General features: G+C 38.4%; 1 protein-coding gene across 1 annotated transcript; it reads right to left on the bottom strand.

Annotated features, from left to right (window-relative positions):
- Positions 1-10,249: 10,249 nt before the first annotated feature.
- On the bottom strand, positions 10,250-23,778 carry LOC103126665 (kelch-like protein 1; the record flags this gene model as incomplete). Its single annotated transcript, XM_060184488.1, has 5 exons — positions 22,489-23,778; positions 22,125-22,173; positions 19,531-19,738; positions 13,263-13,321; positions 10,250-10,399 (listed from the first exon to the last, which is right to left on the bottom strand). Coding segments are annotated over exons 1-5 (969 nt in total), but the record flags the coding sequence as incomplete, so codon positions are not given.
- Positions 23,779-25,960: the final 2,182 nt, after the last annotated feature.

The raw sequence follows: 25,960 nt of genomic DNA, 5'->3' as shown, positions 1-25,960 counted from the left end.
ATAATTAGAGAACTGAAAGCTGAAATAGCTGAACTGAAGAAAGAAGCTGAGGAAAGGGAAATAAGACTAAAAGAAGCAGAAAACAGAATTAGCCAGACAGAGAATGAGCTAGAGAAAATTAAGAAAGAGACAAATGACCTCAAAAAGAGCTTGAGAGACACTGAAAACAACAACAGAGACATATGGGATGATCTCAAAAGAAGTAATATTCATATAATTGGCCTGCCAGAGAAAGAAAGAGAGGAAGGGGAAGGAAACATTCTAGAGGAAATTATAGAAGAAAACTTCCCAAACCTGAACAAGAGAAAGAACATTAAGATTCAAGAGGCCCAGAGAGTCCCAAACAGAGTTAACCCATATCTGAAGACACCAAGACATATCATAGTCACAATGAGAAGAAGTAAGGATAAAGAAAGGATCCTAAAGGCTGTAAGATAAAAACAAAAAGTCACATACAGAGGAAAACCCTTAAGACTATCAGCAGACTTTTCCACTCAAACTCTAAAAGCCAGAATAGAATGGAAAGATATCTATCGAGCCCTGAATGAAAAAACAATTTCAACCAAGGACAATATATCCTGCTAGACTTTCATTCAAAGTAGATGGAGGGATCAAAACCTTCTTAGACAGACAACAGTTAAAGGAGGCAACCATCACCAAGCCTGCCCTGAAAGAGCTTCTAAAAGACCTCTTATAAACAAGAACATCACTATAATACTTTCAGTCTACCAAAGCAAATAAAAAATAGTTGAATAATGGCACTAGAATACATTAAATACATAATATCAATAAATGTCAATGGCTTAAACTCACCCATCAAAAGGCACAGAGGGAGGGTGAATCAGAAAACATAACCCAACCATATGCTGCTTGTAAGAATCCCATCTGACCCAACAAGATAAACACAGATTTAAAGTGAAAGGATGGAAAAATATCATACAGGCTAATGGACCACACACAAAAAAAAGGCAGGAACAGCTATTCTCATCTCTCACACAATAGATTTTAAATTAAATAAAGTAATAAAAGATAGGCAAGGCCATTACATAATGATTAGAGGTTCAATCAGCCAAGAAAACTTAACAATTATTAACATCTATGCACCCAATGAGGGACCATCTAAATACATCAAACACTTACTGAAAGCACTACAAAAATAAGTTAATAGTAATACAATAATAGTGGAGACTTTAACACCCCACTCTCATACTTAGACAGATCAACAAAGCAGAGAATCAACAAAGAAACAAGAAAATTAAATGAAGAAATGGACAGACTAGACTTCCTGGACATTTTTGGAGTTCTTCACCCCACAAAACTGGAATACATATTCTTTTCAAATCCACACAACACATACTCAAGAATAGACCACATGTTAGGTCACAAAGACAGCTTCAACAAATTCAAGAGCATTGAAATCATCCAGAGTATCTTCTCAGACCACAGTGGAGTAAAGCTAAATTTAACAACAAACAGAAAATTACTAAAAGACACAGAATTTGGAAACTAAACCACATACTGCTTAAGAACCACTGTGTCAGAGAGACTCTCAAGCATGAAATTCAAATGTTCCTGGAAACAAATGAAAATGAAGACACAAGTTATCAAAATATTCATGACACAACTAAAGCAGTATTGAGAGGAAAACTCATAGCCATACAATCACATACTAAAGAACAAGAAAAAGCTCAAAGAAACGACTTTACTGGACACTTTAAGGACTTAGAGGAAGAGGAACAAAGGAACCCTAAAGCAACCAGAAGGATACAAATCACTAAAATTAGAGCAGAAATGAACAACATAAAAAATAAGAGAACCATAAAAAAGATCAATGAAGCCAAATGTTGTTTCTTTGAAAACTTAAACAGGATTGACAAACCCCTTGCCAGACTCACTAAAAAAGGGAGAACACTCAAATTAATAGAATTGTAAACAATAGAGGGGATATCACAACTGACTCCACGAAATCCAGAAAATCATGAGAAACTTCTATGAAGAACTATAGGCCACCAAGCTAGAAAATCTGGAAGAAATGGAAGAATTCCTAGAAACATATGCCCTTCCAAAACTGAACCAAGAAGAACTACAAAACCTAAATACTGCAATCACATACAAATAAATCAAAACAGTTATTAAGAATATCCAACAACAAAAGTCCTGGACCAGATGGCTTCACAAATGAATTCTATAAAACTTTCAGGAATTAGTTAATAACAGTTAATAAGCTTTTCCGCAAGATCAAAGAAACAGGAACACTCCCTTCCACTTTCTATGAAGCCAACATCACCCTAATACCAAAAGCAGATAGGGACACAGCAAAAAAGGAAAACTACAGACCAATATCTCTGATGAACATACATGCCAAAATATTAAACAAGATCCTGGCCAACCGGATACAGCAGTATATCAAAAAGATTGTTCAATGGAATACTACGCAGCTATTAAGAACAATGAACCCACCTTCTCTGACCCATCTTGGATGGAGCTAGAAGGAATTATGTTAAGCGAGCTAAGTCAGAAAGATAAAGATGAGTATGGGATAGTCCCACTCATCACCAACAGTTGAGAAAGAACAGAAAGGGAAACTAAAAGCAGGATTTGACTAAATCTAGAGTAGGGCACCAAAGTAAAACCCTGTTGTGAGGGGGAGGGTGGACATTCAGCTTCCTGGGCTGGTGGAGGGAGGGGTGGGTGGGTGAGATGGGACACAGTCTTTTGGTGGTGAGAATGGTGTTTATGTACACTCCTATTAAATTGCAGTCATATAAATCACTATTTAATTAATATGAGAGGGGGAAAATTGATTGTATGTCTCAAACTTTTTAAAGCACAGACTGAGTCTTTTTAATACATAGGCTGAGTTTTTGATATGTTGACTCTCTCAAAAGCCTAGACCAGGGAGAACAGAAGCAACTGTGGGCACAGCTATATACAAGATGTTGGGTATTATACAGCAGATCCTAACAAAGAGACTTTTCAAAGTTAACCCAATTACCAAATGATGTGATGATAACAATAACTATCCAATTTTTTCTTGAATCCTAAGACAACAGGGAACTCAAATTTCCACTACAGAGCCTATATTTCCCCAAGTCCTGGAACCTTAGGATGGGGTGCACTTTCCTGCATGCTTCTCTCATTTCATATCAAATAATATTGCATCTGCCAATCGCAACCTAATCAACACAATGAGTGCCACCTCAGCATGCTTCACTTCAGACTGTGTCCAGAGACTTCAGGTGTGGAATGACAAACCTTTAGTTTCATTACTCGGGTGAGATCTTTCCTTTCATAATATTCTCTAATTCCATTTCAGGTGGTTCACTTCCTAACAAAGTCCCAAAACCTAGATATAGACCAGGTCCCCTGAGATAGAGCATATGTTCACACGTATCCATAAACTAGGGCAAAATATATACCTGAAAGCAAAAGTACAGGATAGTCTGCAGTGAGTACCCCCCAAAACTTCATCTTCACTATTCCAGCCTTTAGGTCCATAATTGTTCAACAATTTGTTTGGCTTTGTATGTTAACTCTCTTTTCAGCCACCAGGTTCCAGATGCCAGCATGATGCCAACCAGACTTCCCTGGACAGATGACCCCACCAATGTGTCCTGGAGCCCCGCTTCCCCATAGACCCACCCTACTAGGGAAAGAGAGAGGCAGACTGGGAGTATGGACTGATCAGTCAACACCCATGTTCAATGGGGAAGCAGTTACAGAAGCCAGACCTTCCACCTTCTGCATCCCACAATGACTTTGGGTTCATACTCCCAGAGGGATAAAGAATGAGAAAGCTATCAGGGGAGGGGATGGGATATAGAGATCTGGTGGTGGGAACTGTGTGGAGTTATACCCCTTCTATCCTACGGTTTTGTTAATGTCTCCTTTTTTAAACAAATAAATTAAAATTTAAAAAAAGCTAATAAAACTGTAAAAACCAACATAACTAAGTCTTATAATAGTAATCTGAGCAAGCCACATTTGAGGACCTGACCGGGGCTGGGCCCTAAACTAAGGTTGTGTACCTGGCAAAGCAGGTATACTACCCGTTATTAGTGGGGCTCAGTGCCTGCACTATCAATCAACTGCTCCTGGAGGAGGTATTGTTTCAAAATTTTTTATTGGATAGGACAGAGAGAATTTGAGGGGAGGGGATAGAGAGGGAGAAAGAAAGACAGACATTTTAAGACTTCTTTCACCACTTGTGACGCAACTCCCCCCTGCAAGTGGGGAGCCAGGGGCTTGAACCAGGATCCTTACTGGGGTCCTGTGCTTTGTTTTATGTGTGCTTAACCCGTGCGCCACCTCCTGACACCACCGGACACTGTCCAGTACAGCCCAACACCAGTAATATATCTTAAAAACTCTAAAACACATTAAGAAACAGAGAATACTTTATCAGTAAAATATATGCTAATACATTCTGAAATATGGTAGATCACCTCAGTCTTGAATTAATTTTCAGTTATAAATATGAACTGTGATTTTTTTTCTTTTTTTATATTTATTTTATTTATTTATTCCCTTTTGCTGCCCTTGTTGTTTTATTGTTGTAGTCATTGTTATTGATGTCGTCCTTGTTAGATAGGACAGTGAGAAATGGAGAGAGGAGGGGAAGGCAGAGGGGAGGAGAGAAAGACAGACAACTGCAGACCTGCTTCACCACTTTTTTCAAAGTTAACCCAATTAACAAATAATGTGATGATAATATTAACTATTGAGTGTCTTTTTGAACCCTAAGACAGCAGGAACCTCACATCTTCACTATAGAGCCCCTACTTCCCCCAGTCCTGGAACCCTTGGATAGGGCCCACTTTCCCGTATGCATCTCCCAATCCAAACCAAATAACATTGCATCTGCCGATCACAACCTAACCAAGGCAACGATTGCTACCTCAACATGCTTCACCTCAGAATGTATCCAGAGACTTCACGTGTGGAATGACAACCCTTCAGCTTCATTACTCGGGTGAGACCTTTCCTTTAATAGTACACTCTAATTTCATCTCAGGTAGTTCACTTTCTAACAAAGTCTCATAACCTAGATATACACCAGTTTCTGTGAGAGAGAGCTTATGTGCACACGTATCCATAAACTACTGCAAAATATATACCTGAAAGCAGGACTACACTAGAGTTTGCAGTGAGTACCTCCCTAACACTTCCTCTCCACTATTCCAAGCTTGGGATCCATGATTGCTCAACAAATTGTTTGGCTTCATATGTTAACTCTCTTTTCAATCACCAGGTTCCAGATGCCACCAGGATGCTGGCTAGGCTTCCCTGGATTGAAGACCCCACCAATGTGTCCTGGAGCTCAGCTTCCCCAGAGTCACACCCTACTAGGGAAAGAGAGAGGCAGACTGGGGGTATGGACCGACCAGTCAACGCCCATGTTCAGCGGGGAAGCAATTACAGAAGCCAGACCTTCTACCTTCTGCATCCCTCAACGACCCTGGGTCCATGCTCCCAGAGGGATAGAGAATGGGAAAGCTATCAGGGGAGGGGGTGGGTTATGGGGATTGGGTGTTGGGAATTGTGTGGAGTTGTACCCCTCCTACCTTATGCTTTTGTTCACTAATCCTTTCTTAAATAAAAAATTAAAAAAAAAATTTTATATTTATTTACTTATTTTCCCTTTTGTTGACCTTGTTGTTTATCATTGTTGTTATTGCTGTCATTGTTGTTGGATAGGACAGAGAGAAATGGAGAGAGGAAGGGAAGACAGAGAGGGGGAGAGAAAGATAGACACCTGCAGACCTGCTTCACCACTTGTGAAGAGACTCCCCTGCAGGTGGGGAGCCAGGGCTCGAACCCGAATCCTTATGCTGGTCCTTGTGCTTTGCACCACGTGCGCTTAACCCGCTGCGCAACCGCCCAACTCCCAGCTTCACCACTTTTGAAGGGATTCCCCTGCAGGTGGGGAGCCGGGGGCTCCCACTGGGATCCTTATGCTGGCCCTTGTGCTTTGCACCACCTGCACTTAACCCGCTGCACTGCTGCCCCACTCCGCTGTGTTTTTTTTTTCTTTTAAAATAAGAAACATGTCACAAATCTGTGTATCATCTTGGTGTAGAAACTATGCTAACCTCTTTATCAATGTAATTTAACATACAGAAGTGAGTACACTTATTTCATTTTCTATATGACTATGATTTTCCTTCACCTTACTTTTGCTTTTTAAAAATATTTTTATTCATTAATTATTGGATAGAGACAGAGAAATTGAGAGGGGAGGAGGAGAAAGACACTTGCAGCCCTGCTTCACGACTCGTGAAGCTTTCCCTCTGCAGATGGAGACCAGGGGATTGAACCTGGGTTCTTGTGCACTCTAATGTGTGTGCTTAACCAGGTGTCCTACTGCCTGGCCCTCCTTACTTTTGCTTTTCACTTTAAACTATTTTCAATAAGTCTGCAAATTTTGCTAGCATTAGTCCTCTATTTGATCTGAGGATACACAGCCTATTAGAGACAGAGAGAAATCAAAAGACAAAGGGGGGTAGGGAGAGAGGCCTACAGTATTACTTCACTACTTGTGAGGCTACCCTTTGCATCTGGGGACTGGGAGCTTGAACCCCAGTTCTTGAGCACTGTAACACGTATGCTGAACCAGGCCCACCACTACTCGACTCCACATATATTTTTCATTTTGTGGGTTTTTTTTAATTATCTTCATTCTTTATTTATTTATTTGGATATATACAGCTAGAAATCAGGATGAAAGGGGATGATATATAGAGAGACAGAAAGACAGAGAGACATCTGCAGCCCTGCTTCACCATTTGTGAAGCTTTTCCCGTAGAGGTGGGGGCAGGGGGCTTGAACCCAGGTCCTTGTGCACTGTAAAATGTGTGCTCAACCAGGTGCCTGCAACCATAAACCCACTCTTCCTGGGGGCTATTTTTGCTCTTGTTGATTTATCATTGTTGTGGTTATTGTTATTGTTGTTATCTCTTTACTTCTATTCTTTTTGCTTACTTGTTTTCTGTCCCCTAATTATTTTATCTTGAACCATATGGTTTTTGCATGTGTGTGGAGCCAGGACCCTGAATAACCATGATTTAATCATATTGAGATGCTTTCACATTCACATAAGCTGAGAAAGAGAGAAGTGGAGGGCACGGTATCAGAGCATCCTCTGTTGCCCTAGCGCATTTTCTATCCTTCTTCTTCTAGCGTTTGTCCTTCTTCCGTAGCCAGTTAATGGCTTTGAAAGTGACTGGGATCCATGTGGATTCAGTCGGCTAGGAAGGATCGTCAGTTTCCCCAATGAATGGGTACTCACGGGATGCACCACGGGAAGGTCAATCCAATTCTATGATTCTGGGGATTAAAAAATCTCAAATCTAGATTAGAAAAGAAAACACAAGTCGAACCTGAAATGGAATTGGAGTATTACACCAAAGTAAAAGACTCTGGAGTGGGTGGGGAGAATACAGGTCCATGAAAGATGATGAATGACATAGTGGGGGTTGTATTGTTAAATGGGAATCTGGGAAATGTTATGCATGTACAAACTATTATATTTACTGTTGAATGTAAAACATTAATTCCCCAATAAAGAAATAAATTATAAAAAAAAACTCAAATCTGGGGAGTCGGGCAGTAGCACAGCAGGTTAAGCTCACATGGCTCAAGGCGCAAGGACTGGTTAGGATCCAGGTTCAAGCTCTGGCTCCCCACCTGCAGGGGAGTCGCTTCACAGGTGGTGAAGCAGATCTGCAGGAGTCTCTCTGTCTTTCTTTCTCTCTATCTCCCCCTTCTCTCTCAATTTCTCTCTGTCTCTATCCAATAACAAATAAATAAAAAGAGTTTAAAAAAAAATCTCAAATCTGGACCCATGATAAAGTGCACACCCTACCTGAAGAACTATCTCAGGGACCTTTACTTTTTTTTTCCAAAGCATTTCTCTCTTTTTTTCCAAAAACACACACAGAAGCTTCCTTGAATGTAGTGAGGGCTGGGCTCAAACCTGGCTTACATGCATGGAAAAGCAGCACATTATCCAAATAAGTCTATTTTTCCTTTGCAAAGGGTTGTTATGATTAGAATTTTTAGTTCTTTCTTCCTGCAATTATTTTAAAGTGTAACTTTAATTTTGGCATAGTTCATGTGTTTTCTTATCAAACTGGGGTCCAGGGGGAATAGCACAATAATTACTCAAAAAGACTTTCATGTCTGAGGCACCAAAAGTTCCAGGTTCAATTCCCAGTAACACCAGAAGCCAAAACTGACCAGTGCTTTGGAAAACTAATATAAAATAAAATTATTATCAAATGGCCCCTCTACCTGAATTGGACATCTTCTACTATAAAGAAGGGCTCAGTCTATTATAAAACTTTCATTTTGTTTTGATTAATACTTTCTCTGAATTTTCCAATCTGTGGAATTGTTTTCAAGTCCTCCTTTTGGTCATGCTGTAAATGGAAGGGATAGAAACACATGCTTCAAAGATAAATTGATAAAAGATTACTAGCAAACACGCTAGTTCAACCTGTAACTAAAAAGTCTTCAGAAACTGATAGAAGACTAATCTTTTGGGTTGTCAGAAATTCACGACACATTTTTGCATAGAAAATATACATCATGACTTCTGACAGCCCAATAAATCAAATGTTGATAAAACATGTGTTTCTACTTAGCAAGAAGAAAATCTTTCAAATCTACAAGTCCTAAAGAGTACTTGGTGTGAAAACAGGGAAGATTAGAAGCGCAAGGACCAGCGTAAGGATCCAGGTTAGAGCCCCTAGCTCTCCTCCTGCAGGGGAGTCGCTTCACAAGAGGTGAAGCAGGTCTGCAGGTGTCTATCTTTCTCTCCCCCTCTCTGCCTTCTCCCTCCTCTCTCCATTTCTCTCTGCCTTATTCAACAACGACAACAATAATAACTACAACAATAAAAAACAACAATGGCTTCAAAAGGGAATAAATAAATAAAATAAATATTTTTTAAAAAAGAACTTTGAAAATACTGAGTTAATTTTAAAATTGATTACTCTGTTACTTACTTTTTTTTTTTCTAGAGTCCAGGTCCTACATGATATCAGATTTTAGCATGATTTTTTTTCCACTGAAGATAGAGAAAGGAAAAGGGGGGGTGGAGAGATCCACATCCCTTTAAATATGACAAGGCATGACCCCTATCTGGTAAGCTACCTCTCTGGCCCCAATTTTAATTGATAATAGTCGATGGATCACAGTGTAGAACATTGTCAGCCTCTTACCTTGGTTGTCACTTATTATCTATGTAATCTTAATTACATGATTATCTCCTTTTCTCATGAGATTCCATATAAAACTATCTAGATTGCACATGACAGTATTAAAGACTAGATAAAATTGTTTAATGGTAAAAAGTTCTATGCTGCAAGCATTTCCAACCTTGCTTCATTCATTCTGGAGCTATGGGCCATGCTACCTACATCACCAGCTCCACTAATGTAGAATACGGGAAGGTAGCCAAACACTTGCACTCTGCCACTAGCCCCTCTGTAAAAATGCACTGATTTAGAGAAAGTAGGCCTACAAGCTGTATATTACCCAGAAATTCAAAGGTTAAAGAATATCAGGAGATGCCCCAACCCCCCAGCCCTCCCCCCAAGTAATCTAGACTCCATACATTGGCTTGCTTAATCCACAGGTGAATTTTCCTGCAGACCAATTAGGGAAGAATTGTCATTTTGAAAATATTTCATTTATTTGATGGAGACAGAGAAATTGACAGGGAAATGGGAAGATAGGGAGAGAGAATGAGAGACACGTGAAATATTATTGCTCATTGCTTGCAGAACTTTTCCCTGGCAGGTGGGGGTTGGGGAGGGGCTTGAACTTGGCTTCCTTCACAGTGTAACATGTGTGTTCACCCAGCTGAACAACCATCCAGTCCCTTTGATGTAGTTTTTAATTAATCAGATAATAGATTTAAAATTTGTTTACAAAATTATATAAGATTTCAGGGGTATAGCTTCATACCTTTATATGTGTATAAGCAATACACCTTCCTCCTACCCAAAGTCCTTTGTCACCCATCCTTCCCTTTAAAAACTACCATAGTTTTTATAAAGTATAAGAGACAGTATGGTTACTATTGTTTTGCAAGTTCATGTTCTGTAATTATCTACATTTTATATATAAGCGAAATCATCTTGTAGTTTTAACAGCTTGATGATATTATTTTCCCAGCATTTTCCCTTTAACCAAAATTTTTATGTTTGCCTTTAAAATGTATGTCTTGTGAGGAGCTTATTACCTGGGTCTTGCTCAATACATGATCTGATAATATCTGCCTTTCAATTCTGAGAATAAAGCCATTACTTTTAATGTTGTTATTCATACAGTTAGCTTTCAGACTGTACTGTTGCTGTGCATTTTCTATTTGTTCAATCATTGGTCTCATTTCCTATTTTTTAAAGATTAATTAAATATTTTGAAAGTGTTTTATCTTCTTTATTGGATTACTATTTATCACTATTTCATTACTTTACTGACTGTCCTTGGAGTTGTAATACACTTATTAGATTAACTTCACATTTAGTATAAGAATCTTACAATAATGTACTTTTACTTTTCTCCTCCAAGTCTTTCAATGTCATTTTATCATACATTTACATTACTCATATGGTAAAGATTCAATTACAGTGCTTATGGTGGAACCATCAATCATTGAATGTTTCAAATTTAAATACTAAGTACTGTTTTTTTTTCCCCCTTTTACTCACATTGTTACTATTTCTGATGTGTTTCAATGTTTTGTGCCATTTTACTTGTGTCTGAAGTACTTCCTTAACATTTCTCTCTCTTTCTTTCTTTTTAATTTTTTTAATTTTTTTTTTTATTTATTGATGAGGGATAGGAGGAGAGACAGAACCAGCCATAACTATGGCACATGTGCTGCCGGGGATTGAACTCAGGACCTCATGCTTGTGAGTCCAACATTTTATCCACTGCACCACCTCCCAGACTCTCTTTTTCTTTTCTCTTCTTTTCCTTTCTTTTCTTTTTTTCTTTTTTCTTTTCTTTTTTGACAAGAGCACCACTCTGCTGTAACTACTGGTTGTGCTGGAAATAGGATTGGGAAGTTCTTGCATGCAAGTTCTGTGTAACACTTTTTGTAAACTATATCTTTTGCTAATATTTACAAATAGCTAGTCTCTTTAAAAGCATTTGACTATTATGTATGGAAAAGTACATGAGGTACATGTAATATTTCAGATACACCTTTTTTCTTTAAAGTAAGATGTTATTTCATGTATCACTTGCATTATTCTAATAAAAAGTCTCTCTCACACATACACACATACACACACACACACCTCGAGCGCTACTGCTTGGTTCAAATTTATAGTGGTATGGGGAATTGAACCTGGGACCTTGGAACCTCAGGCATGAAATTCTTCTTGTGTAAACAGTACATTGTCTCTCCACCACTCTCATTTGAGTCATACTATCGAGATTTGCTTGGTGCAACCACAATAGTATCTATTCTATAAAGGACTTTATCTAATGCTAGTAATCATTAGATTTTTCCATTCTGATTATTATCAATACCAAGAGGTGCAGTTTTCTCTAAACTTGAACTGGTTCTTCACAAGGCATGGGTTCTTCTTCTTCTAGCATTTGCCCTTCTTCCGTAGCCAGTCAACAGCGTCTGGTTGAGCCTGATGTAAAGTTTTGAGACCTCCTTTGAATCTGGAGAGGTGGCAATTTCTATAAACACTAGCTCTTTTCATTATTCTACTGAGTACTGCGTTGATGAACACTGATTTAAGAGTTCTCTCCACAACTTTCTAGAGTTTTCCTTTCTATGCACCTTGCTCTCTGATACTCTGCTGTGTGGCCTCCTGCTGTCCTGATCTGCATGGACACTTAATCACCAACTCTTCAGGGCACTCTGGTCATTACATTCCTCCTGGGTTGCCCTTCCCAAAATGGGTGCTTGAAATCTCTTTAAAGGCAGTGAGCTGAGGCAATGGTAGGGCTGACTTGTTCCCAAATCTCAGGAATCATGGTCCAAGAGGTGGCACAGTGGATAAAGCATTGGATTCTCAACCATGAGGTCCTGAGTTCAATTCCCGGGAACACATGTGCCAGAATTGTATCTGGTCCTTTCTCTCTCTGCCTATCTTTCTCATGAATAAATAAATGAATTCTTAAAAAAAAAAAAAAACTCAGGAATCTCTCTCTTTTAGTCCTGGTAGACAGCTTCTTGAAAGATATTTCATAAATTTTCTCTTTATCTAGCTCCTTACTTTCCTGTCAATCTACTTACCACTTTTCCTTTCCTTACTCCCTCTCTCCTTTCTCCTCCTCTTCCTTCTTTTTTCTCTCTCTCCATACACCCCACCAAAATACTGCTCACTTCTGACTTATGGAGGTGGAGGTACTAGAGACTGAACATGAATCTTAGGCACCTCAAACATGTGTATTTAATTTCTTGCATACCTTTTGCTATATAATTTTTAATATGCATTTTTCTTGCTTCCAATTTGCTTTTTTAATGAGAGGATAAATCCAATCCCTCTAATTTTGTCTCAATAAGAGCACAAGTCTAATTCTTTTACCTTGTCTTTTAAAAAGTGATTAGAATGTTATTTGGTCTAAAACAATTTTACATAATCTATTTTTCAATTTGTATTTTAGGGAGTAGTAGGAGTATATTTATTGATTAGGAAAATAATTTGGAGCTCTATGCAAAACCACTGTAAAATACAATAAAAAAATATTAATGATACAAAAATGCTAAGCATTTTGAAGAAAATACAACCATTTAAAAGCCAACACTGGAAAACCAAATACCAAATTATCTAGATTCTAATTCATCTAGATTTCTCTAGTAAAATCACATGCTGATGTATTGAAATAAGGTAACTACAAAAGACAGAATCATACTCAAATTTTGATACAAATGGTAAAAACTATTCCAAATTTATTTTCAAAATAGTAGCATTCAAAATTGTACCTTACAGGTTTAAAATAGGGATTTTTTTATATTCATAAATTCAAAAATGTACACATCACTGAAATTCCCTTCCAAAAATTATTTTTTCTGAAATTCTGATATTTGTGAATACTAAGTAGACGAGATCCTTTAGAGAATTAAAACCAACTAGAAACTGCTACAAACACAGTCAAAAACAAAGCCAGATAATGTGTTTTTGTTTTATAAAGATAGTAACATGCATCCAAGGTCAGGCAGAGTGGCACATCCAGTTCAGCACTACGCACAAGGACCTAGGTTCCAGCCCAAACTCATTATAAGATACCTGCAAGTAGTCACTTCTCTTAGAGTACAAATCCACCTTTTTATCCCATTGTTTAACTCCTATCACATTTAAATGAAGATAAAGTTACTGAGTTTCATGAGCAAATGTCTATCACCAACATCATCATCACTAAAACCAAAGCTGCCAAGTTGATATATCAGGGTATAGTGTTGCAGATAACCATGACAAACTGTCGTTTTCGCCTGGCAGGCTTCGGCGGGAGACAGAGACGACCAGAGACTCATGGCTGAGCTGAGAATGCAGTTCAATCTTTATTCATAAGCGGGGATGCAATTCAACAAACTAATCTAATCTAATCACAAACCAATTCTATCCTGCATCTCTCTACTCCAGCCAAAGAATCAGGAACAAAGGAAATACATATGATAGGGGGCAGGGAGAAGGAAGAAGCACGGACCAGCAAGGACTAAACCAAATGTCCCAGAGGCGGAGGGGGAGGAGAGACCAAACCAATATCCCAGAGGCAGGGGGGTGCCCAGCCAACAGTGGATGTGCAAACAGAACACATAGCAAGCAACACAAGCGAACCCAATGTGATGATAAAAACAGAAGACTTCACAATCAGAATCCAGAAGCATACCAACAACAAGCAATACCAACAACAACAACAACAACAATTTGATCCTAAAAGATTTCTTCAGGATCAATCAACAGAACTGAACTAGTGTCAAACAAAGCATGGGAAAGGCTCAATTTAGATTAGCATGGATTTACACCACTCTTATTATTAAGAAAAGTCTCAGACTGTTTTCCAGGGCAAGATTTCTGTGACATGATATTCAGTCAAAACAATACATTTCACTAGCTTATCTTTTAAAACTATTTTTTCTTGGGATCTTAGATCATAGCACATATTCTCTCTGATCAAGCTTATCTGTGCTGACCTTTTATATTATATAGAAGCTCTTAAATCAACTGTTTTCAAATCCTTAATAGAAAATTCAACAAATGTAGTGAGGATTAAACCTTATACATCAGCCTTTAAAAACAAATCTTATCCTTGACTTACTCAGTCTTCTAGACCATCTTTAATTCTGTTCAGGTGATCTGTCTACACCAGATGTTTCCTTTAAAGTTTTGAATAGCATCTTAACTATATTAAGAGTAAACTAATTCTTACCTAGCCTGATCTAAAGGGGACATTTTTGAGACTTTAGTTTATAGATATCACAAAAATACATATGTCTATTTTGAATGGTAGAGTAAAATCAATAGTCACATTGCATCAAGAGTTTTTGAGATGTTGCATACTTTCAGAACTTTAATTTAACTCTAAGATACGCTGCAAAACTGAGGGATTAGGGGGGTAGATTTTATGTGGGTTCTTGGTTGAAAACTATAAATCTGGAATCCAGAAGATAGCTTACCCAAGAGAGTATATGCTTTGCCACATTCACAGCCCAGATTTAAATCCTAACACCACAGGAACTTAGATGAAACCAGGTGAAGCTTTGGTGCAGTAGTGTCTCTACCCTCTCTGTCTTGAAATTAAAATAATAGGATCTGGGAGGTGCTACACAGAGTTGGAATGTACACGTTGCTATATACAAGGACCCATGTTCAAGTCCCCAGCCACCACCTGCAGGGGGGAAGCCTCATGAGTGGTAAAGCAATGCTTCAGCTCCCTCTCGTACTATCCCCCCCACCTCTCCTTCACTTCTGTATTTCGCTGCCCTATCAAATTAAGTAAATTAATTAATAAAATTCAAGTGCCAACCTAGAAGCAGTAAAATCTCTCATGGACGAAGTTGTGGTGACACAAAAACTTCCATAAACAAATACAATGAGTTTTTGACAACATATACTTGCTAGAAATATATTACCTCCATATACCTTTGGAAAAAAAACAACTAAAAATTAAAAAAGGACTGATAAGATACCATAATAGTACAAAAAAACTCTCATTCCTGAGGTTCTGAGCTCTCAGGTTCAATTCCCAGTACCACCCACCACCATAAGGCAGAGTTGAACACTATCTTTTTCTCATTGTAGTTTTCTTTCTAGGCCTCTTACATTACATAAATAAACAAACAAAGGAAATATTTTTAAAGTCTTGGAAAACATAAATCAACAAAAACAAATATCTGATTAATATTATATTAATTAAATACTGACTTCTATAGGACAAGACAGCTTTCTGTTATTTTTGAGTTATTTTAAAATAACTCAAAATACTTCTGATATTTATTATAATTAAAAATTTGCATGTATTACACCAAATCGAAGAACTGGGGCCAGGGGTGTAGTGTCCAGGGGTGAGATCTGCTTTCATGTCCTGGAGCATGATGACTGAGGAGGACCTAGGCTGGGGTTGAGAGTGTTTACACATGTATCAGAAACTATATTTACTATAAAAGATTAATTCTCCCATAAAAAATCAACAAATAAGAAAAAATGCATGCATTATATATCACATTTATATTCACTTTTTTTTCTCTTTTTTTAAATTTTTATTTATTATTGACTAGAGACAGAGAGAAATTGAGAGGGGAGGGGAGACAGAGAGGGAGAGAGACACAGAGACACTTATCGCCCACGTCTACGCTCGACCGGACCTGCCAATATACGCGGTTATCTTAGCCCACCCTGTTCAACGCTTGACGTCTCTTCATCCAATCTGGTCTCCTACGCCTACACTGAACTTCTCTGTTCCAGACTCTTGGAAACAGAGTTGGCAGTCAGCTGAGGTAAAGAACAAACACCTCATCACAGACCCCTGCAAGCATCAACCCGGCTTTGACCTAGCACGTTATGATTGGGCCCTCCTCAATCGCTATCGAACAGGCCATGGCCAGTGCGCCGCTATGTTCCATCGCTGGGGAGCCAGAGACGACCCCAACTGCCCCTGCGGCTCCAGACAGACTATGACCCACATAGTCAACGACTGCCACCTCTCCAGATTCAAAGGAGGTCTCGAAACTTTACATCAGGCTCAACCTGACGCTGTTGACTGGCTACGGAAGAAGGGCAAACGCTAGAAGAAGAACTTATAGCCCTGCTTCACCACACGTGAAGGTTTCCCCCTGAAGGTGGGGACCAGGGGCTTGAACCTGGGTCCTTGTGCACTGTAGTGTGTGTACTTAACTAGGTGTGCTACTGCCTAGCCCCTATATTCACAACTTTTATCCAGATAGCTCTAAAAAACTACCTAGTGATCTTATTTTCATGTTGTAATTGTTCAGGTTCCAACATTCTGAACTTTTTCAGATATGAAGAGACAGAAAGACAGAGGGAGAAAGGGAAAGAATCCACTGCATCAAAACATTATTCAGGGCAATGGGGGCAAGGCTAGGCCCTGAGCAATGAGCACAGCAAGGTAGGTAGGTAGGTACTCAATCTAGGTGAGTTATCTGGCCAGCCCTTCCTAGTGTCTTCTCATAATCCACTTTGCTGGAAGTAAACATGTTCACAAACAAGGGAAGCTCTAAACTATAGGGTCTTTGTTGGAAAACACGTGCTATTGTTAAGTCCATCATAAAATAAGGAAAATAAGCTTAGTTTACATCTTTTGGGTAGTTTTTGGTTTAAATAATAGTACACTGTATGGTAACTAATCTTAGTATGAATTATCAAAGAAAATACAAAATTGGAATTGGCAACATAGCTCATCTAGATAGTTTACCTGCTTTGCCATAAGCAAAATTTACGTTCAGCCTTGGCCCCTACCATATTAGTGTTGTGACATCCTTTCACCTCTCTTTGTTTCTGTCACTTTCTATGTGAAAATGTCAGCCTGTAAAACTGTCATGATGTCATAAAAAGAAAACATAAAAGCAAGTAAAATTACTTCAGTATAGTCTTTTACTATAAAACTGGGAGAGGAAAAAATATGATTTTTTTTTTTTTGGCCTCTAGGATTATCATTGGGGCTTGGTGCCTGCACTACCAATCCATGGCCCCGGAGACCATTTTCCCACTTTTGTTGCCATTGTTGTTATTGCTGTTGTTATTGCTGTTCTTTTTGGATAGGACAGCGAGAAATCGAGAGAGGAGGGGAAGACAGAGAGGGAGAGAGAAAGATAGACAACTGCAGGCCTGCTTCACTGCTTGTGAAGCGACCCCCCTGCAGGTGAGGAGCCAGGGGCTCGAACAGGGATTCTTACTAATGTCCTTGTGCTTTGCGCCATGTGCACTTAACCTGCTATGTTACTGCCTGACCATCATGAATGAACTGTATTCCTAAAGAAAGGGTTTTTATTGTCTTTACAATTTAAGGTTTTTTTGTTGTTGTTATTTTAAATAAAACAAAATTGATCCTTTTTATTTTAAACAAATTCCTGGCTCAGATCCCATAAAGCTCTCTGATATTTTAGTGGTCTAGAGAGTATTCTCTCTGACTCTTCTGTGTATCATATGTTCTGACTTCCTTTTTATTTTATTTTGTTTTTTTTTATCACAAAGGTTTCTTTTGTTTTCCATTGCCCTTTTGTACTCCTAAACTATTTACCCTGTCTTGGATATTTCTTCTCACTTTTATTTAATTATGAAGCAAAATAAACTGTGTAAACCATTATTCAGGGAGTCATTGTTTTCTAACATTGGATTAGAATACTTTCAGAATTACTGACACTGTCATGATTATTTAAAGAAGTCTATTCAAACACTAAAACACAAGCATAATTTTAGAGCCTCTTTTCTCATGTGTTTTTTGTTTGTTTAGGCACAGGAAAAGAACAGTTGGCAAGGTGACCTTAAATATGGTGTCTAGAGTCAGAAAGCAAGGATTTAAAGTCCAGCTGTACTGCTTATAAGCTTGTGATTCCAGGCCAATTAGTAACCTGTCAATATCTCAAGCTTCTCATCTATGTATTCACTGCACCAAAGGAATACACAATTGTAGCCAGATGATATGGTTTTTCTGAATTTTGACTCACCATGTAAATATACAACATGTTATCTGGAAAACAGCAAGTTCTTAGAAAATAGAATGCACTATTATAGATATTTATTCTTTCAACAGTACTTACTAACTCCAAACTCTACAGTAGGATAAAATAATTAGCAAAACTGAAAGACTTTCCACTGAGCAACTAAGTAGTTAGGAAAAAAAAAAAAGGTGTGTTGAGGGGGTGTAGTACAGTGGGGTTAAGCGAACATGGCACAAGGCGCTAGGACCAGCTTACGGATCCAGGTTGGAGCCCCTGGCTCTCCACCTGTGGGGGGGGATCGATTTACAAGCAGTGAAGCAGGTCTGCAGGTGTCTTTCTCTACCCCTCTCTATCTAACTCCTCCTCTCTCGTTTCTCTCTGTCCTATCCAACAACAATGACAGCAATAACAACAATAACAATAAACATCAAGGGCAACAAAAAGGAAAAAATAGCCTCCAGGATTTGTAGTGCAGGTACTGAGCCCCAATGATAACCCTGGAGGCAAAAAAAAAAGCAATAAAACTGACAGAGATATTATTGTATGCACACAAGTTACAGTAAGAATTTAAAGAAAAATGTAGAGAGCAATTATACAAAACAAAAACAAGAAGATGGAATAAATTTTTTAAAAATTAAATGAATTTCCTGGAGGATCAAGAAAAATCTTAAATGAAATGATCTAGAGGGTCAATACTGACATTTCACTGAAGACAAGTCAGTGCTTAAGATAGACTGTATTGAGGAAAGGAGAATGACTATAGGGAACCAGGCAATGGTGCACCAGGTGTTGAGTGCACACTTTACTATGCTCAGACTGGGGTTAAAGACCCTGGTCTCTGTCCCCACCTGATTGGGGGGGGGGCATGACTTTAAAAATAGTGGACTAGATCTGCAGGTGTCTCTTTTGCTCTTCCTCTCTATCTCCCCCCTCCTCTGTGTCCTATCAAATATTATAGGAGAGAAAAAAAAAGAAGGGAGATAGAGATAAAGATAGAGATAGGGAGAGAGAGAGAGAGAAGTAAAATGGCCACCAGAAGGGGTGGGTTAATCAAGCAAGCACTGAACCCAGTGATAATCCTGGAGGAGGAAAAAAAAGGAGAATGACTCTACAAGGAGAATAAATAAGGTGTGTGCCTATAAAACAGTGGAAAATGACAGACAAGGACAGTGAAACTAGAAGATACGTGATATGGGAAAGTAGGTAACTGAAGTGTCTACTATCTACAGGGTAAATTGAGACAAGAGAATGATGGGAAATATTTAAAGGGAAAAAAAGTTAAGGCTGTATCAACATACTTCAGATTTCTTTTCCACTGAGTCCTGTGGAGAATGTCTTATCTAATTAGTGAAAAATGAACAAGAAAGATCATGCTATACCAATTTCAGAAGTTGAACTGAAAAGCAACATCCTAGAATTAGATGAAGACACTAGAGTTGGAGAGATGTGGAATGATGTAGGAGACATGTCTGAAGTTGGAGTGACAGAGTTGAGTTGACTATTGAAAATGATGTGCACAAAAAATGTCACATGTAATCCAGAATTATTATCTCTCGAGAACCGAAGGCCTAAGAGCTCTCTGCTAAGCTAGAAAAGAAGGAAAGTGAGAAAGACAAAAGAGGGAGTTCACTAATATTTTTGCTCTGGGCTGATTTTTTCAGATATATAAATCCCATCAAAGAATCAGCTAGTACAGCGGATGACAAGTTTATTCCTGGGTCACACACATGGCAAAGCTAGTTCCATCCCAAGTTAATTATCACTCTGGCCATGAGTAAACAAACAAACAAAAAAGTCACTAAACAAGATATATCTTCACCCATTCACATTGCTACAAACTGCAACAACATTTATCCTTTTCTTTCCCTGATGTATTAGTTTATTGCCAGTATAACTCTGAGCAACAATATGTCCACAAAAATGTGTGAAAACCTATTAGCAAATTATAAACTTTTAAACAATTCAGTTTAAGTAATAGAGAAAATAAATGATTGCTACTATAGATAAGAAACTTAGTATTATAAAAGATAGAATTCATTTGTAGTGCTAAAGGTAGTTAGTAGAATGGGATCAAATAAGGGGTGGGTTTCATCAATTAAGCAATTCACCATTGTCTCCCTAGTACTCTTAATGTTTCAAGTTACTATCATTTCATGATAATATGACCATTCCAAAATTCTAAAAGTAAAGTTCATTTTTTTCTCAGTTCATCCTATGGTAACTGAACAGTAAGTAAAACCACCTAAGCTACTTAGGCTTGTTCAAAGCAATCCTGATACTCAGTGTGAGACCAAATGAATAGAGAGAATGAGAACATTAAAAAAAAAAAAAAGGGCAAATTTGGTTTTCAATGGAGATTAATTTAGCATAGAAGTAAAAATTAACAGTCTTAAATATCAAATATGATGTAACAGTTTGGTGCTATAAAAATTATCCTAGCAAAAATTACCATGCACTTTATATAGTCTACATATGCAATGATTATTTAAACACTGGGTAGGTTTTTTCATTATTTTGTGACCAAAAATAAGAAATTCACATTCATTATTATTTTGCAAATATTTCTACTCAGCGTTTAACTTGGGAAATTAAATATCTTCTACAAAATTAACCTATTCATACTGAATACTAAAATAATCTATTGATAATGACCAACTAATCAATAGACTACACTAGTAGTGTAGTTCTAATCAATCATAAGCATAGACTTATTACTTTGAAAGTTTAGTAATGCATAAAAATCTATTAAATACTATGATTGATAAATAATTTTATAAGAATAAATTGAAATTTATTTAAAGGGTTTAAGTTGTAATAAAATTTTAAATAAAATAAGATGATTTTCAATAATTTACACATGTAAGACCTCATAAGAAAACTTCATTCCAATAAGAGGATACACATTTCAAGATATCTGAAGACTTTATAAAACAAAAAAAAAGTATTTACTTTGAAGGCTGAGCCACAAAAATATTAGCTTAGCAGTGAAAATTAGCAGACCTTTAAAGCCATTTGCTTCATATTAATATATAAGGTAAATTGTTATGTGATTGATAATGATTTCCCAAAACTGAAAACAAAAGCACTGTTGTGATATTTACTCAAAAAGAATGAATCTCAATACGATTTATAAAAAGCAAAGTCAACTTATAGGTAACTAGTGAATGCATGAAACCAGTAACTTCAAGCATGCATGTTATTTACAGGTACATGTTGATGAAGTAACGTAGTCAACTGAGTAACAGATAAACTTATAATTCCCCATAAATTAAAAAACAAAACTGTGTATTTAAAAATTTTAAATTTACTTTGCATTGTTTCTAATTTATTATTGAGAGGTAATTAAATTTTATTTGCATACTTATTACTATTTCCTACTTCTCTCCTGTATTTCTTCTTCAGTAATGTATTCTGATATCATATGAATCTAAATGCAAATCTTTTCATATTCTCATTATGTGCCCAAACTAGTAATGATCTAGTGAAGAATAATAATGAGTTAATTCTTGAGAAATCTAAAAATCAGGAGTAATGTATGTGTTTGTGTGTGTGTGTGTGTGTGTGTGTGTGTGTGTGTGTAGAATTTATGTAAGACTTAAAAATAGGAAGGTTCCACTCTAAGAAGTGTAATTAAGAATTAAAAAATACTGACTCACTTATTAAAGATAGATATGGAATCCAAACAGAACAGATACATATGAAACATTGAATGCAAAGGACTGAGCAACACTTTAATCCTGACTTTGAATAAGGCAAAAGCAACTGTAAAATAAATGTTAAAGTTAACCTGGAATAGAGACCAATAACACTGCATTTTGTGAGGGCAAAAACAAAACTGAAATAGCACTGAAAACAAAACTGAAATAGCACTCCTTTTGTCCAACTCATTATTCTTTCTAGATGGATTCAAGTCACAGGGGGTCTAGAAAATACACCATATTAATTAGCTATAGAGCTTGTATATGAGAGGTACCTGAATGCTGCTTGAAGTAAGTTTTATGTCCCACATACTAACTGACTGACTGATACAATTTAATGACAATCAGAAATATGAGAACCACTCCACCTGGGAGGTGTATACCAATGTCCTATTTGTGGTCACAACTCTGGGGGGGGGGAAGGGAAGGAAAGCAACATATATGAGTCAAAATAAATTAATAAGAAAACTTCTAATGAGATTGTAATTGGGGGGTGGTGGATCGCGCTGACACCTTTAAACAAAATGTTCAGCCTAAAATGTTTTAGACTTAGTAATTAATTACCAGAAAACGGGGGGGGGGTTGGAAAATGTGTGGATACTGGGAGATGTTTGGATGCCCCATGAAGAATTACTGTACCTGTGTCCACATCCTTCACCTGTTGCCTGGCTGGAGCTAGCCTGCTCCACTTTGAGTTCTTGCAGGACCAACCCTTTTTCGTGGGGTCCAGGAAAGTCCATGCCTGGCACCTCTTCCTCCTCTATGGACTCTACATAGAAGAGAGTTCTAGCCGGCTGATGGGTGCCCTGCCCAGGCGCCCCTTGCAGCCTGGTGGCCATGGGCAGGAGGGTGCCATTCAGTGGGTTGAAAGAAGACGAGGAAGAGGACGGCGTGGAAGACGACGAAGAGGAGGAAGAAGAGGAAGACTTCTTCCAGAAAGTGCTTACCACGCTGCCCTTCTCTTGGCTTTTGAGCAGGCGGCTCTGGCTGGGCCCCCAGTGCTCAAAGCCGCCGCTCCCGTCCGGTTGCAGGCAGCCGCCCCCCACCTGGGCGCTGGAGGAAGGAGAAGGGTGACTGAAGAGTTTCCAGCGGAGTCGCAGGATGTGTTTTACATCAAAGTCTTTGCGCCCAGAGCCTGACATGCTTAACAGCAGGAAGGCGAAGAGACCTCAGCTGGCTGACGCAGGAGTAGACCGCGGGGTCAGCTGCCAGCCGGGGAGGCCAGAGGATCCCGGCGCGGAAAAGAAAGCGGCTCCGCGCGCCTGGCGCAGACGGGGCGGAGCGGCCGCGCACCCAATTCGCAGACTGAGACCGGAGCGCGGGCGGCTGCGCCGGGTGGCTCGGCTGCGGGCGGGTCCGCGGGGACCGTGCGCGGGGAGCCCACCCGCGGGGGCAGAGACACCAACGGGACGCCGAGGGCTGAGAATCCTCAATCCCAGCTCTGGGGCCGTGGTGACCGCGAGGAGGAGAAGAAGGAGGAGGGCCGACCCTGAAGCTACTGAAACGCGCGGGGAGGTTGGGGGGGGCGGGAGATGCGCGCCCCCGAAGCCCGGGAAGTGGCTACAGCTGGATACACCTCCCCGGAATGCACGGGTGGCGATGCCGGGGTCGGGAAGTTGTCAATTCTGCTGTCCTTTTGCAGCTCAGAGTTCAGTTCCTGGAGAGCACAGCGAGCAAAAAAGAGCCCCCAAGTCTCCCAGAAGAGCACTACCCGCTTCCCCCACCTCAAGTCTCCTCTGTGCACCTGCGCCCCTATCCCTGGTCTCTCTGAGGATGCCTAGAGAGCTTGCAAGGTGTCTTGGAGAAAGTCAAATGCGTTCTGCAAAGCGAGAAGCGGTGGCTGTATACAGTCAGTTTGTAAAAGAGAGGAAAAAAAAAATCCGCAAAATATATCAGGCAAAAGGCGAAAGCCCGCCCAGTGAAGCTGTCAAGGTCTTCACAGTACAATTTTCTCTCTGCCTCAGCACCTCCTCCTCCTCCCCTGTAAGTGACGCAGATGTGCACTGGGGCCTATACGGAGAGATGGAGGGAGGGAAGCAAGGCTTCAATCTTCTTTATGCAAGTGAGTCTGCTGCTCTTATTGTCCCCTTGCATGGGTCCTGTCACCTTTTTTCATCCTCCTTACTCACTTCATTACAGTATAGTAATAAAAGTAAAAGTAACTGGCATGCTTTGGCGTCAGTAAACACCAAGCACGAATCATGATAGCGTAAACTTAATAGGCATGCAGGTTGCAGGTTAATAATGGTTTGAATTATTTAATGAACCATCTCCTTTGACCTTTAACCTTAATTTTTTAGTGGTCATGAGATAACAGAATAGGGATGCTGAAGTCAAACTAGGATGATGCCACAGTTGTGATATTTACTATTGTGATTCTGCCATTAATGCATTCAGACAGTTCTTTACCCTAGGGGTCAGATACAGACGAAAGACATTTGACAATGGGACCTGAGTGACGGGACAAGTTCAGTGCATTCGGTGTGCAGCCTCAGAAAGAAAGCTGTTCTCCGTGTAAACCAAGAACCGGAATAAAGCAAAAAAGGGTAATTTCAAGGCATAGCTTTCTAATACATAAACCATGGTATAAAATGTATAACAGAGTTTAGGCAATAGACAAAAATCCAAAGAATTTGACCCTAAAGTCTACAGTTTGGAGAAGAGAAAAATGTGTTTTAATTTATCTGTATTTTAAAAAAAATAATGCAGGTTGTGCTTTCTTTCTAGAAAGGATGACTTAGAATTTTTCATTTTTCCCCCTTACATATGCCACTAAGATGGAATCCAGTAATCTTAAATAAAAGCAAAAAGGGGGTCAAGGATGTCACAGGTTCAATAGCACAACCCAGGAATTTGTCCATTCATGAAATTCACAGCTTCAGCAACCACCCCCTTCAGGGCAAAGGAATCAAACATGAAAATAATTTTATTATTGTTCTATTACCCTGTTATGAAGCAGAAAACTTAAAGAATCCCAAGTCCTTCTCAAAGTAAAATATTTTAATAAAACAAGAAATTAAGCATACAAAAACCCCTACTTTCACGGAAAGAGAAATCACTGCTGTGAATTTTAAATATTGATTTATGTCACAACAGCTGGACTGCAGTTCCCTGTGCCTTGATTTTTCTTTCAGTATTCATTGCTAAATAAATAAATAAATAAAAACAAAAAATCCTTTAAAGCAAGCAATGGTGACAGATCATTTTTATCCAAGAACAGAATCAAGTATTTCCCTTAGGGAAGAAAACAGGGTATGAAATTACACATCACAAACAGGATAGAGAAAAACTTTCCATCAGAAGTAATGTAGATATTGGAAGTGCATGATTTCTATAAAAACTATTGTTCCTTGTATTTTCTAACTTGACAAAATTTTTAAGTTGTATGAAATAATATGAAACTATATAACTAATACAAGTCTATAATACTTATATTTTCTTTGCTAACCATTATCTACAGTAATTAAAAAACAATAACAAAATTATTCTTGCAACATTAAAATTCCTTTTTGTATATCCTTTCTACTTTTTCAATACTAAAATGGCTTATACTTATGTGTTAAATGTCAGTGATTATATTACAAAGGGGTATGAATTGATTATATTAGAGTATATTTAAAAGATAATAAGTAACATCTATTTTTTAATCTTGTAGAAATATTCATCAGGCTCAATGCATTGTACAGGTCAAAATAATCACACTTACAGACTATAGTAAGTGCAATTCACCTAAATCATCAAATTAAGTAGTTAGCACTTTTGAAATGAAATATACACAAAATTTTGTTAAAGTGAAGTGATAAAATGGTGTAATTTTAAAGTTCAGCATTACTGCACTGTAACTTAGAAATAAAGAAGAAGGAGGAAGAGAAGAGAGAAAGGATGAGACATAAAGGACAAGCAAGAAAGGAATAGAAAGAACAAGAAAAAATATTGAAGGAAGAAGAGAAAGGTGGAAGGAAGGATGAAACTTACAAATTTATCATGAGTTTGCTTTACAGATTTTATTACTTGTGAAATATTTCACTTATTAATTATTTTAAATATTCCCTTTTGTTGCCCTTGTTTATCGTCATTTTTATTATTGTTGTTGTCACTGCTGTCGTTCTTG

Source organism: Erinaceus europaeus, unplaced genomic scaffold (genome assembly GCF_950295315.1).
Source record: "Erinaceus europaeus unplaced genomic scaffold, mEriEur2.1 scaffold_602, whole genome shotgun sequence".
In the NCBI taxonomy this organism is placed as follows: domain Eukaryota; kingdom Metazoa; phylum Chordata; class Mammalia; order Eulipotyphla; family Erinaceidae; genus Erinaceus; species Erinaceus europaeus.
The sequence above is the reverse complement of the archived record's forward strand: the minus strand, read 5'-3'. Positions and strand labels throughout refer to the sequence as shown.